The sequence below is a fragment of the Etheostoma cragini genome, chromosome 2, assembly GCF_013103735.1.
Source record: "Etheostoma cragini isolate CJK2018 chromosome 2, CSU_Ecrag_1.0, whole genome shotgun sequence".
NCBI classification, from domain to species: domain Eukaryota; kingdom Metazoa; phylum Chordata; class Actinopteri; order Perciformes; family Percidae; genus Etheostoma; species Etheostoma cragini.
In genome coordinates, this window is record NC_048408.1 from 16,095,558 (window position 1) to 16,108,965 (window position 13,408).

General features: G+C 39.8%; 1 protein-coding gene across 5 annotated transcripts in view; it reads right to left on the reverse strand.

Moving 5' to 3' along the window:
• tbc1d1 (TBC1 (tre-2/USP6, BUB2, cdc16) domain family, member 1) overlaps nucleotides 1-13,408 on the reverse strand; it is a 48,344-nt gene that overhangs the window by 15,267 nt on the left and 19,669 nt on the right. For 4 of the 5 annotated variants that reach the window (XM_034857958.1, XM_034857963.1, XM_034857972.1 and 1 more), the window contains 11 exons: nucleotides 11,257-11,346; nucleotides 11,050-11,154; nucleotides 10,023-10,155; nucleotides 9,451-9,542; nucleotides 8,528-8,638; nucleotides 7,580-7,702; nucleotides 7,235-7,383; nucleotides 4,995-5,252; nucleotides 4,234-4,350; nucleotides 3,772-3,885; nucleotides 1,838-1,971 (listed from right to left, as the gene is read on the reverse strand). In XM_034857958.1, coding sequence (XP_034713849.1) covers nucleotides 1,838-1,971; nucleotides 3,772-3,885; nucleotides 4,234-4,350; nucleotides 4,995-5,252; nucleotides 7,235-7,383; nucleotides 7,580-7,702; nucleotides 8,528-8,638; nucleotides 9,451-9,542; nucleotides 10,023-10,155; nucleotides 11,050-11,154; nucleotides 11,257-11,346 — 1,426 coding nt within the window. The remainder of the gene's footprint in view (nucleotides 1-1,837; nucleotides 1,972-3,771; nucleotides 3,886-4,233; nucleotides 4,351-4,994; nucleotides 5,253-7,234; nucleotides 7,384-7,579; nucleotides 7,703-8,527; nucleotides 8,639-9,450; nucleotides 9,543-10,022; nucleotides 10,156-11,049; nucleotides 11,155-11,256; nucleotides 11,347-13,408) is intronic. The other variant, XM_034857979.1, reaches the window with a different exon arrangement.

Consider the following 13,408-nt stretch of genomic DNA (forward strand, 5'->3'; position numbering starts at 1 on the left):
CACACACACACACACACACACACACACACACACACACACACACACACACACACATACACACATACACACACACACACAAACTTGACACACCCATCACCTCATGCAAGCACACACATAAATGTAAATACACGCCCAACTCAACCCAATTTAGCACTATATTCAGTTAGCACAAAACCCATCTCACTGACATGCTAAAAGCACAGTTTTTCCTTTACTCCTTTCCTTTACTACAAAATAAACTTCAGATGAAGATTTCATTAATTATGAAGAGAAATTTCTTACGTGATGTTTACCCGTTTCATTTGAAAGAGAAACGCAATGACAGGCCTAAACCTCACTAATCCCTTATGAACAGCATGTTCAGCGAGAATGATTGAGTGTGAGTGAAGTACTACACTATTTACAATCCTAAGCGTAACAGTGACGTCTCCGATTGGTGGAGTTTGTCTTTACCATAGAAATGCGTACCACCATCGCAAACCCGCAAACAGCTGGAGAGCTTCTTCCACTGAACTCTATGATCGTTAATTCTTGTACCATTGCCTTTTTTTTCGTTTTCAAAATGTTTTTTTGTCATGACTCACTACTGTAAGACCTTAATTAAACAAAAATGGAGCAATGGGGAAAATCACTTCCCGGGACCAAAAAAGTGGGAGGTCACTATCCAGCTCTATAATGCAAAATTCTAAGCTCCAAAAGCATGAGATGCCATAATAACTCATGTGTATGGCAATCAATTACTGCTGGATAACAATGGAGAAATATGAGCACCTCATGTAAGTACTATTCAAATCAATGTCCCTTCAGCACAGGAATTTAACTTAAAAGTTTTTGGGAGAATAAAATTATTAGGAACATAAAAGAAAAATGAACAGAAATACGTCTACTTCGTCATGTTAATATTGTTTTATGCATTTCTAGACTTGGATTTCAAAAGGAAAGATAATCAGCAGTGGGTACCATACTGGCCAAAGCTAGTTGTTTGGTTGGCAATTCAAAATTAAGAAAATAAAAATACTTGAACATTAATGCAAGTGTGTTCACCTACAAAATAGGGACTAGCCACTTCAAGTTTATACAGTAGAGAAGGATCTCTGGTAAAGTGATCTATTTAACCCCCGTCCTCTTACACATGCACCATCACATGAAATGAAAGAGTGACACAGAGTGGAAAGGCTTTGTTACTGCACCGTTGTCTTTACGTTGGGACCTGGTTTGTCTGTTTAGCACAAGTAATGACGCAAAAAAGACATAAAATTATACTTTTTTCTATAAAGTGTAATTCCACAGGTTAATGTCATGCTTGCTTTCACTGTATGAGACAACTTGGGATACATCCCTCTTTCCTCTGCATTTCTGTCATCTTGCTAACACAGGACCTCAGTGTGACCGCATTGTAAAGATGGAAAACGCTAATCGACTCTTTAGTGTCAAAAAAAGGGTGACGCATCCTTACTAAACCCACAACTAAGATGTTCTCTCCAGTGTGCTCTAGATTTTTGGTCACCAAACACAAATGTTGTTGTAAGTAAATCATATTGCAGCATGATTGCCTTCTTAGACGAATTGTAAAATACTTTGTAGGGACTGAGTCACCAGTTTTAATCCCAAGAAACTTACTTTTTAAGGAATAAACTTTTGTTAGTAACTAAGTTACCATACCATTGATCAACACTTAATGGGCCTTCTTTTTGACTAAAAAAAGAACAGAAACCACTAACTGCCCAGGTGTTTCTAAACTGTCTTTAGGACTGATCCATAAGACATTGACAGACAATGTTAATGTCTTACAACAAAGGCCACTGGTTACTCCTTATGGGGAGCCTTGCATTCTTACCACTGGTTTCCGTGTTCTTCTGAGGTGTAGCGACCCGTAGGAAGATCTGCTGCCTCCATGAGTGGCGGTGACTGCGCAGAGGACTTTCCCCAGCACCATGTACTGCACTTTGTGTAGACAGAGCTGCTACATCACTGAAACACAAACAAATATGCCCTGATAAACATTTAGTAGGTCATATTATATACTGCACACATGCACACACACTTTTACTGTATATCAATATATAGAGACATAAAATCTGTTTAAGTGATCCACAAAACAAAGTCCACAGATTGTACAGTGAGGAAAATAAGTATTTGAACACCCTGCTATTTTGCAAGTTCTCCCACTTAGAAATCATGGAAGGGTTTGAAATTGTCATCGTAGGTGCAAGTCCACTGTGAGAGACATAATCTTAAAAAAAAATCCAGAAATCACAATGTATGCTTTTTTTAACAATTTATTTGTATGACACAGCTGCAAATAAGTATTTGAAGACCCGTTTATCAGCTAGAATTCTGACCCTCAAAGACCTGTTAGTCTGCCTTCAAAATGTCCACCTCCACTCCATTTATTATCCTAAATTAGATGCACCTGTTTGAGGTTGTTAGCTGCATAAAGACACCTGTCCACCCCCTATAATAAGTAAGAATCCAACTACTAACATGGCCAAGACCAAAGAGCTGTCCAAAGACACTAGAGACAAAATTGTACACCTCCACAAGGCTGGAAAGGGCTACGGGGAAATTGCCAAGCAGCTTGGTGAAAAAAGGTCCACTGTTGGAGCAATCATTAGAAAATGTAAGAAGCTAAACATGACTGTCAATCTCCCTGGGACTGGGGCTCCATGCAAGATCTCACCTCATGGGGTCTCAATGATCCTAAGAAAGGTGAGAAATCAGCCCAGAACTACACGGGAGGAGCTGGTCAATGACCTGAAAAGAGCTGGGACCACCGTTTCCAGGTTACTGATGGTAATACACTAAGACGTCATGGTTTGAAATCATGGATGGCACGGAAGGTTCCCCTGCTTAAATCAGCAAGGCAGTCAAGGCCCGTCTTGAGTTTGTCAATGACCATTTGGATGATCCACAGGAGTCATGGGAGAAAGTCATGTGGTCAGATGAGACCAAAATAGAACTTTTTGGTCATAATTCCACTAACCGTGTTTGGAGGAAGAAGAATGATGAGTACCATCCCTACTGTGAAGCCTTGGGGGGTTGCATCATGCTTTGGGAGTGTTTTTCTGCACATGGGACAGGGCGACTGCACTGTATTAAGGAGAGGATCACCGGGGCCATGTATTGCGAGATTTTGGGGAACAACCTCCTTCCCTCAGTTGGAGCATTGAAGATGGGTCAAGGCTCTTCCAACATTACAATGACGCGAAGCACACAGCAAGGATATCCAAGGAGTGGCTCTGTAAGAAGCATATAGGAGGTTCTGGCGTGGCCTAGCCAGTCTCCAGACCTAAACCCAACAGAGAATCTTTGGAGGGAGCTCAAACTCTGTGTTGAGCAGCGACAGCCCAGAAACCTGACTGATCTAGAGAAGATCTGTGTGGAGGAGTGGGCCCAAATCCCTTCTGCAGTGTGTGTAAACCTGGTGAAAAACTACAGGAAACGTTTGACCTATGGAATTGCAAACAAAGGCTACTGTACCAAATATTAACATTGATTTTCTCAGGTGTTCAAATACTTGTTTGCAACTGTATCATACAAATAAATAGTTAAAAAATCATACGTGATTATTATGATTTCTGGATTTTTTTTTATTTTTTAGATTATGTCTCTCACAGTGGACATGCACCTAAGATGACAATTTCAGACTCCTCCATGATTTCTAAGTGGGAGAACTTGCAAAAAAGCAGGGTGTTCATATACTTATTTTCCTAACTGAAACTATGCGGGAAACAACATGGACATGACTGTTTGGTGTGAGTGTGTGTCTACCTGCTCTTTGGCTCAAGACAATCATTCTCTTGGACAGGGGCCAGAAATGAAAATTTCAGAAAATTAGGGACAGAGGAGGAGGAGTGGAGACGAGCACGCAGTCCACCCAGAGGACTGAGATGGAGAGATGAAGGTGAGAACAGGAGGCAGAAAACAGATGAAACAAGAAACGTAGGCGTTGTTCACACAGAAAGACACGTCTTATGAGAAATGGTTTTGAACTGAAGTGCTGGAGTGAAAATAGGCTGAAGATATTTCAACTTTTGAAGAGACAGAGCATAGATCTCTTTTCAAACTATCAATCAAGGAGTAACATGTGTGCATTTCTCTGTCTGAATAGGGACTTGCATAATAACATGGAAAACAAGGTCAAAAGAAGGACTGAACAATTCACAAGTGCACATAAAACAAAGAAGGGAGATACTGCAGGAGTTGAACAGAAAACCAACGCTGGATTCTCACCCTCTTTTATTGAGTCGGGCTCCAGTAGAAGGTGAGGAAGGATGATGAGGGAGGAAAGGAGAGGGAGACAAAAGGCAGGGAGGAATAGGAGGAAGGGTGGAATCTGTTGGGACATGTCTGGGAAACAGTGCAAATAAAGAAAAAGAGAGCAAAGAGAAAGATAAAGAAATTCAAAGAAGCACAAAACAGTATGAACTGAAAAAGAGAGAAAGAGATAGAGAGATATATATATATATATATATATACATACATACATACATATACACACACACACACACACACACACACACACAAATACATACATACATACATACATACATATATATACACACACACATCTTTTTTTATGTTTTTTGTTGTTAAATTCTGATTGTTTATGGTTCTTTTAGGGATTTCTGTTTGTGTTTTGCCTTGCAACACCGTTGATTGTTTGAGATAGATAAATAAGTAAATATAATTAATTAATTAAATGAAACCACCACCAAATGGAGCCAGTGGGGGCTCCATGTTATGTCAAGAGGTTTAATGCACAGACAAATAAGTGATTAGAAGCAGTGTTTGGGTCAAGAGCCGAGGAAACAAAGTTCGTAGCCAAGACTTTTTAGAGATCAGCATCATTTTTGGGCTTATTGTCATATTCTACTGAATAAATGATCAAGCGATTATTAAATCTTCTATTGTTTCACCAAACTCACAATAAATACAAGCACACATTTACTTGTCTACCTGTAGACAGACACACACTAACACACAATCCTTACTTGCTCTGGTGTGGAGTTTCGGTGCTGACGGAGTAGTGTCTTACGAGCTTGGGCTTAGTAGCTGCAGTAGGGTCCTGTGGTGTGTGAGTTAGTGTGTGCACCGGTGAGTACTCCGCTGAGGAAGGAGTGGAAGGATGGCTGAAAGTGTTGGCCCGTCGGCGGAAGCCCTGAGGTTGAGCATCACCGGGTAAAGAGAAGGAGGGAGACAGGGCGAGAGAGGAGTCAAGGTGCTTCAGGTCTCCTGTTGAGTTGTGGCACCTGAAAATGATCAGGAAAGTATGTGAGGAGAAATACACGTTGTGTCCACACAATATCATGACCAACCATACACATTTGTGTAGTCCAAGGTAAAAAAAAAAAGAGAAAAAGTGTGAAGTGAAATTTAAGTTTGTAATTTGCACTACCTAGTTTTGTGATTTATGGGAATTCCTAGAATGTTTAGAACTATTTAAGCATATTTTAATTATGAATAATTATGTTCTGATTTACAATTAAGGCCTTTCTGGTATTTAAAGCTGCTGGCTTTGAAAACTATTTCAAAACACACTGAAATATCAATCTATTCTGGAGGCTGTTCTATCCCAAAGACACAAACATAGGTCTATAAATAACTACTTTGCACTCAGGGTCACATTTGCCCGCTGACAAAGAAATGATAAGTCTATATTTTAATGGTAGATTTATTTGAACAGTGAGATACAGAATAACAACAACAACAAAAAATCCAGAAAAACGCATTTCAAAAATGTTATAAATTGATTTGCATTTGCAATGAGGGAAATATGTATTTGACCCCTCTGCAAAACATGACTTAGTACTTGGTGGCAATCAGAGGTCGGACGTTTCTTGTAGTTGGCCACCAGGTTTGCACACATCTCAGGAGGGATTTTGTCCCACTCCTGTTTGCAGATCTTCTCATTCGTCATTAGGGTTTCAAGGCTGACGTTTGGCAACTCAAACCTTCAGCTCCCTCCACAGATTTTCTATGGGACTAAGGGCTGGAGACCGGCTAGGCAGTACTTTAACGGTACATGGCCTCGTCCATTGTCTCTTTGATGCGGTGAAGTTTTCCTGTCCCCTTAGCAGAAAAACACCCCCAAAGCATAATGTTTCCACCTCAATGTTTGATGGTGGGGATGGTGTTCGTGGGGTCATCCTCCTCCAAACACGGCGAGTTGAGTTTATGCCAAAGAGCTCCATTTTGGTCTCATCTGACCACAACACTTTCACCCAGTTGTCCTCTGAATCATTCAGATGTTCATGGGCAAATTTCACGCGGGCATGTATAGTACAGGCCAAAAGTTTGGAACCACTTCTCATTCAATGTGTTTTCTTTATTATCAAAAGAAACCACATACAGTATGTGCTTTCTTGAGAAGGGGGACCTTGTAGGCGCTGCAGGATTTCAGTCCTTCACGGCGTAGTGTGTTAACAATTGTTTTCTTGGTGACTATGGTCCCAGCTGCCTTGAGATCATTGAAAAGATCCTCCCGTGTAGTTCTGGATATATCACGGTTCTCATGATCATTTCAACTACACGATGTAAGATTTTGCATTGAGCCCCAGGCTGAGGGAGATTGACAGTTCTTTTGTGTTTCTTCCATTTGCGAATAATCACACCAACTGTTCTTCCTTCTCACCAAGCTGCTTGGCAATGGTCTTGTAGACCATTCCAGATTTGTGTAGGTCTACAATCTTGTCCCTGACATCCTTGGAGAGCTCTTTGGTCTTGGCCATAGTTGAGAGTTTGGAATATGATTGATTGCTTCTGTGGAGAGGTGTCTATTATACATATTATTATATAGGTAACAAACTGAGATTAGGAGCACTCACTTTGAAAGTGTGCTCCTAATCTCAGCTCGTTATCTGTATAAAGACACCTGGGAGCAAGAAATCTTTGATTGAGAGGGGGGTCAAACACTTATTTCCCTCATTAAAATGCAAATCAATTTATACAATTTTTGACATGTGTTTTTCTGTATGTTGGTGTTATGTCTCTAATTATTCAAATAAATCTACCATTAAAATTATGGACTGATCATTTGTTTGTCATTGGGCAAACATACAAAATCAGCAGGGGATCAAGTACTTTTTCACTCACTGTAAACCCCAATAATCATGAAATCCACGTAAAACAAGTAGAACAGCTCTGACCTTTAAATAACGAACTGTCTGACCCAAGAGATGAGTCAGTGTGTGTTTGTGTGTGTGTGTGTGTGGGCTTGAGCAAGTGTATTTACTTGAGTGGGCTGGTGGGTCGCAGCTGCGAGAAGGCAGGCAAGGGGTCATCTAGACAAGGCTGGTCTTGGCTGCTGTTGACGGTACAAATGGAAGAGCCGCTGTCACTTCCTACACTGTCGTCCCTCTGAGCTCTGGCCTTGCTGCTCCCCTGCAAACAACACACACACCAAGGTAACAAACCAGAACCATTGTCGAAGAACCCTTGTTACATGAAAACAAAAAGCTACCATGTCCTCCAAAATGCCCATTTTTCTATGTTAGATCATAAACAATAATATTGACAACATAGTATATGTAAAAGGGAATACTTTACATTGTTGAGTTAAAAAAAGAAACATTATTACCTTCCAGATCCCCTCCAGGGACTCAGTAAGAGAGCGCTTGGCTCGGCTCTTGAACTGCTCAAGTCGCTGCCGACTGCTACTCTGCTGTGTCTCAACTGGGACTGGAGCTGCCTCCTCACACACCTACATAAACAAGCAGAGATACAATGAGTAAGTGAGTGACTGAGTGACTGAGTAAAGAGAGATAGGACGTTCTCACAAGTATAGTATGACACTTAGGGCCCTATTTTAACGATGTAAACATACGGCATGAAGCGCATGACCCAGCTGCGTTTAGGCTGTGTCCAAATCCACTTTTGTTAGTGTGACGGTGGAAAAAAGGGTCCGCGCGCCAGGTGCATGGTTCAAAAGGGTTGTACTTAGTGTCTTCATTAATTCATAAGTGTGTTTTTGGCGTAACATTCAAAAAATAAATCAGAGTGTCATCTTCCCTGCCCGTTTCCCGTTTGGGAATAGTTGCACAAAAATGGCTCGCTAGCGCACCCTACAAAATAAGTCAGGTCAATACGGATCTTTGGAGACAGCGCAACCAACTGGCAACACTTTAGACCAGGTTGTTGTTGGTCAATGGAGCGATCACTTTCTGCTGCTACAAAATAGCAAAACGCCAAGAATTCACATGGACACAACACCCCTAAAAGACCATGGGCGCAAAGATGGGCGCAGGTGCATTTGCTATTTAAACAATGTGGGTGCGGGATTGGAAATTAACAACTGCTTTGGTCTTTAAATAGCAAAGACAATTGCGTTGGACCTTGCTACGCTCTGCGCTGGGTGCAAGATAGGGCCCCTTTTCTGTGTAAGTTATGTTTTCTTCTTGAACTACTCTCTGATATAACTGTTGACACTTTGGACGAAATGTAGGAGACAAAGACAGGAACAAAGAGAAGAAAAGAGAGACCTGGCACAGTGGTGTATATGTGTGCATAAGAGATGTCCAAAAGTGACCTGTTTTCTATCTCCAGTGTGCTGATGGCTCCTCTGCCTCTCTTCATACAGATTCCTTAAGGAGGCCATCACCAACTCATTCTCTTCCTGATCGCTCTTAGGACGAGCCCTCTGAAACACACGGACACAATATGCAATTAAAAAAAAATAAAAAGACATGATTTGTTTAACCCTGGCAAATAAATGACATGTTTATAAATGTTGACATAGAAATAGCATTTAAAGGTTTTTAACTGGACAATAGCTACATTACATGGCATGACTACAGTGGATTCATTGCACTGTTTTGCATTAGAAAAGCAGAGATTTGCTGATGTCTCACAGTTCAGCACTGTTGTAGTGTTGCAGTTCAGCTGCAACACCAGCAGATGTCAGCTGAGTCATTGAGAAATATTTGAGGGCAACCTGAAACGGTAGCCAGGTTTCCATCCACACGTTTTTATCAAAATTAAGTGACATCGAATGAATAATGCCTTATGGAAACAGTAACATTTTTGTTCTCATCAGATTTTTATCTTGATCAATATACGGCTTATGTGATAAACGCTGAAGGAAACGTTATTCACCAAATAATTAGTTAATTGCTATTAAGTTTTGGGTCATTTTTCAATCCGCCACAAAATGAAGAAGAAGTTTTAGTCAATTTTTGCCCATTATTTCAGTTTGCACACATGGCGGGTGTCAACAAAGACAGATATAAGTGGACGAACGAGGAGACAAGAGACCATGTCCATGCAGCCCCCGATTACAATTTATTTTTCTCAGTTTTTGGATTCTTCATTCACTGTGGAGGCATGCAAGAAAGAATTCAAGGTAATGAAATTGAAGACAATCTGGTTTGTTTCAAGATGCAGTCGCCTCAAAGAGAACTCTAGGAATTCACACTTTGGCCTACAGGTGCACAGAAAGAGTAAATACATTACCATAGTGTTTTCAAAGACTGACGCTTGCTCCTGGTTGTCAAGAGTGGCCAAGTGTCTCTGAAGCTCCAGCTTGGTTTTAGATGGGGGAAGACCTGAAAAATATGTAAATGCAAAACAAAAGTGAAGGCCCCGTCAGACTTGTGGGCATGTAAACATAAAATATGAACTTCCCTCCATTGTTCCAGCTTAAAAACATTTGTTGCGTGGAAGTTTTGTTTGTGTATTGGTTGTCCAGCTGTTCTTCACCCAGAAGCACATAAGTCCTTCTCTTCCTTTTATACATTGTCATTACAGTGTCAACTCGCAAAAACACATTTAATTCAAATATGAATTATTTATGAAATCACTGATAGGTTCTGCCTTTTGCCACTATATTTAAATTATTTAGAGAAGTAAATGGGATGTACCCTGTCTGAACAAAATGGCATGTTAAGCTGTTTATTCAACAACCGGTGTATATAACTGTATAAGAACTGTGTAAACTTTCAACAACTGTCAACATTACTCTAACCAATTAGAGTTTGAAAATGCTTTAAATGTACTGAAAAAGAAGCCCAGGGACAGTTTTCTACCTTCTATCCTCTCACACAGTCTGTGGAGCTGCTGTATGGGGCAGCTGTCACACTGCTGGCTCTGGGTCTTTGCATTCTGCTGCAGGGCTGCCACAGAGAACGCCTGCTTCAAAGTCAGCATGATCTCATCCACCTACAACAGCAAAATACAGTTTTTTATAAATCCATCCACCATATATCCTTTCAATAATTTGTCAGTGTATCTAGGAGTTGACCTATACTCAACTCTTTAAAACTGTATTCCACGATATTGAACAATTATAAGAACAAATTCAGCCCATTCTTGACCAATGGACTCATACATATACATATATCTTTTTTTAAATATTAAGTATCCAATATGTTTTTGTGACCAACAACAGTTTTTCCTAAATGTTGTTTTCTAGCTTACTCTGGCAGCAGTCAAATACTGGCCCAGTGACTCATTGTTACAACAATTACGGTAAGTATCTAGTATAAGCAAATTACAGTGCAACATTAGCTGACTATCATACAATACAGTTCATCCGTCTAATGATCAAGTTTTTTTATCAAACTGTCCATTTGGCCCATCATGACTCAGTGGAGCACAGATGCACTGAGTCATATGTCTAAGGATTAGAGCAGAATTTAATCTTGACTGATGGAAAAATATCAGCTTCATGCACTGTGGCACTTAAATTTAAATCCAAAGCAAACTTGCAAGGTGTTAAATTAAACTGAATGAGGTAATCAAATATGCACAGTGAGTTGGAGTCACTGATATGGAAATATGAGGATATGCAAAATTAATTACAGGAAAATACACATAATGCTCAACTGCGATCGTGTTTGCTTTAACGTTTTTACAAAAGACATTTCGACGTGTGTAATGTGCATGAAAAATGAATGAATGAATTGTACCAACATAAATGTGCCCATTTGGATTTCTGCAGACAATGTACAAAAAAGGAAAAATGTGTGAATTATGTTGTTTTTACACAACAATATGTCCTATCCTTTTCTTGCCATGTTCTACTATGCTCTCCCTTCATTGTCTGTCTCTCACCAGTGATTCATCGGTGCACTGGAAGACATAGCAAACAAAGTGGAAGTTTCCTCCTTCCACGGTTTCCCTGCAAATGAAGCCAAAGTGATCCACGTGATGAATACCCTGAAAAGAAAAGATCAGGCGTTTCAGGATTCAAGAGGCGTTTGAAAATCACACACACAAGCCTAAACAGACAATCATGTGTAGAAGGGCAGGGCTTCGTACCTGTGAGCAGAAGGAGATTTCTCTGAAACTCTTCTCTATGGCAACTTTCTTTGTGTCTGGACTAACCAAGAAGATTTGAGACCTGCCCACCTAAAACCAAGAAAAACACATACGACAAAACAGTTAGACTCCTGGGGGGGTGCAGGGGATATGTCGCCCTAATATTTAGAAAAGGTTGATTTGTAATCAAATCAATTTGTATTTGATTTGTGTGAGGTTTTGAATACAGGAGACTAATCATTTCCTTTACATAAATAAAGACATTTGCACCATACATTATTGCATAATATTCTCCAGAACACAGGAAAACAGTGTTTGATGCTCAAAATGTTATGGGGGACGACCCCAAGACCCCCAGTTACAATGTGTCCCCCCTAATGTGGAAACACCTACGCCCTTGGGTGCATGCGTCTTTGTGGCTTTGCGGTCTGTACAGTAGAGTGTGCTTCTGCGTGGTTGGTGAGGTTTTGTGGTGTGGTGGTGACAGCAATAATGAGTCTTACAGACTTAAATAGATATGTGGCAAGTACTACATTTATCACACTTGTCTTGAGAATAGCTCACACATTTGTCTTAATGATTTTGTGATAAAAAAGGCAGCCTAGAAATGATCTTTTTAGATCTATTTTTGATGATCAGAATTGTCAAATGAGACAGTTTCATTTTTATCTCTTTTTCAAGAAGTTCCAATGAATGAAGGAACAGTTCTGATTTATGGGGATTTTTGCATTCATACAATCATTAAGACATGAGTCACTGTCACTCCTAAACCTCAAAAAGGGACTCAGTGGTTCATAATGAGTAAGTGATCTCATGTCTGTTAAATCCCAAGTCTTCACGCTCCGTGAGCACAGCTATTCTTTCTGTGAACAAGTTGCCCTTTCGCTGTTCAACTGTATCACATTATCAGAGTCTTTTGAGAGGAAAAGGAAGATTTAATCAGTGGCTTCGAGGGCCCGGACAATGTTGTTGGCATTTCCTGATCTATTGGTATGGCCATTGTTAATCGCCGATTATTTATTTATTTATCTTTCTTAAATCGGCGATTAATAATGCTGATACCAATAGATTATTTTTTTATTCTTTTTAATTCTGATGCATGAATATTTAAAAAATAAAAACTGACTATTGACCATGTTACGAGCGTTGGTGTTGCATAGTCTGTCCACCAAAAGGCACTCTACCACGTCCCTGTTGGCAACACAGATTTTCTTTTTGTTAATGCGTTTTTGTTCAAAGGACTTTAAGTTTCATATCTTAAGTTTGTATTTTATTACACATTTTATTTATCAGAACTTTAATATGTTTTGATGTTTCTCTGTTCTGTTGTGACAAATTATTATAAACAAATTATTATCATATTTTGGTGGGAACACATAAATAACTACAAATCCCTAATGTTATATATATATATTATTAGGGCTGTCAAATGATTAAATTCTTTAATCAAATTAATCTGAATTTTCAGTGGATTAATCAGGATTAATCACTATTTGCAATTACACCTGAATCCTAACCATTTTTTTTCTGAAATGCATACCAAAAGATAAAAACCAGGACACAGATACATAATTTTCATATTATGTGCACTGTCAGTCCCAATGGTTGTCGTCTTGCCCTCGATGTCCCACTTACGTGCAACAGAAAGGAACTGTTCTTTACAAGCCTCCGCAAAATGACGCTCCTCAGTTTTTAATATAGTCAGCGCAAAAGACTTCAGTTCCCACGTGTCACTGATGAAATGTGCCGTTGCTCTGAGGTTATTGTTGTTACTCACTGATGTCCAGTGGTCTCCTGTCAGGGCGATATGATTTACTTGAGCCAAGACCTCTTTCCTTTTTTCTTTTTTTCGTTTTCATAGAGCTCGTGGATTTTCGTCATAACTGTGGCTCTTGACAGTGGCTTATAGGATGAGTCTTGAGACGCCAGTTGCAAAACATCAAGGAAGCCTGAGTCTTCTACAATGCTAATGGGTCTACAATCCTTTGCAATCCATTTTGCTATTGCGTTGGTCAAATTATCTGAGGTTAATTTTGTTAATGGCCTGCGAACATTCAGCGTGGTCTGGCGCAAACCACGCATGTTTGGCGTTGACATGGTACCTCAAGCTTGAACAGCTCCGGTGAAATTGAAACTCCTTGTTACAAATCTT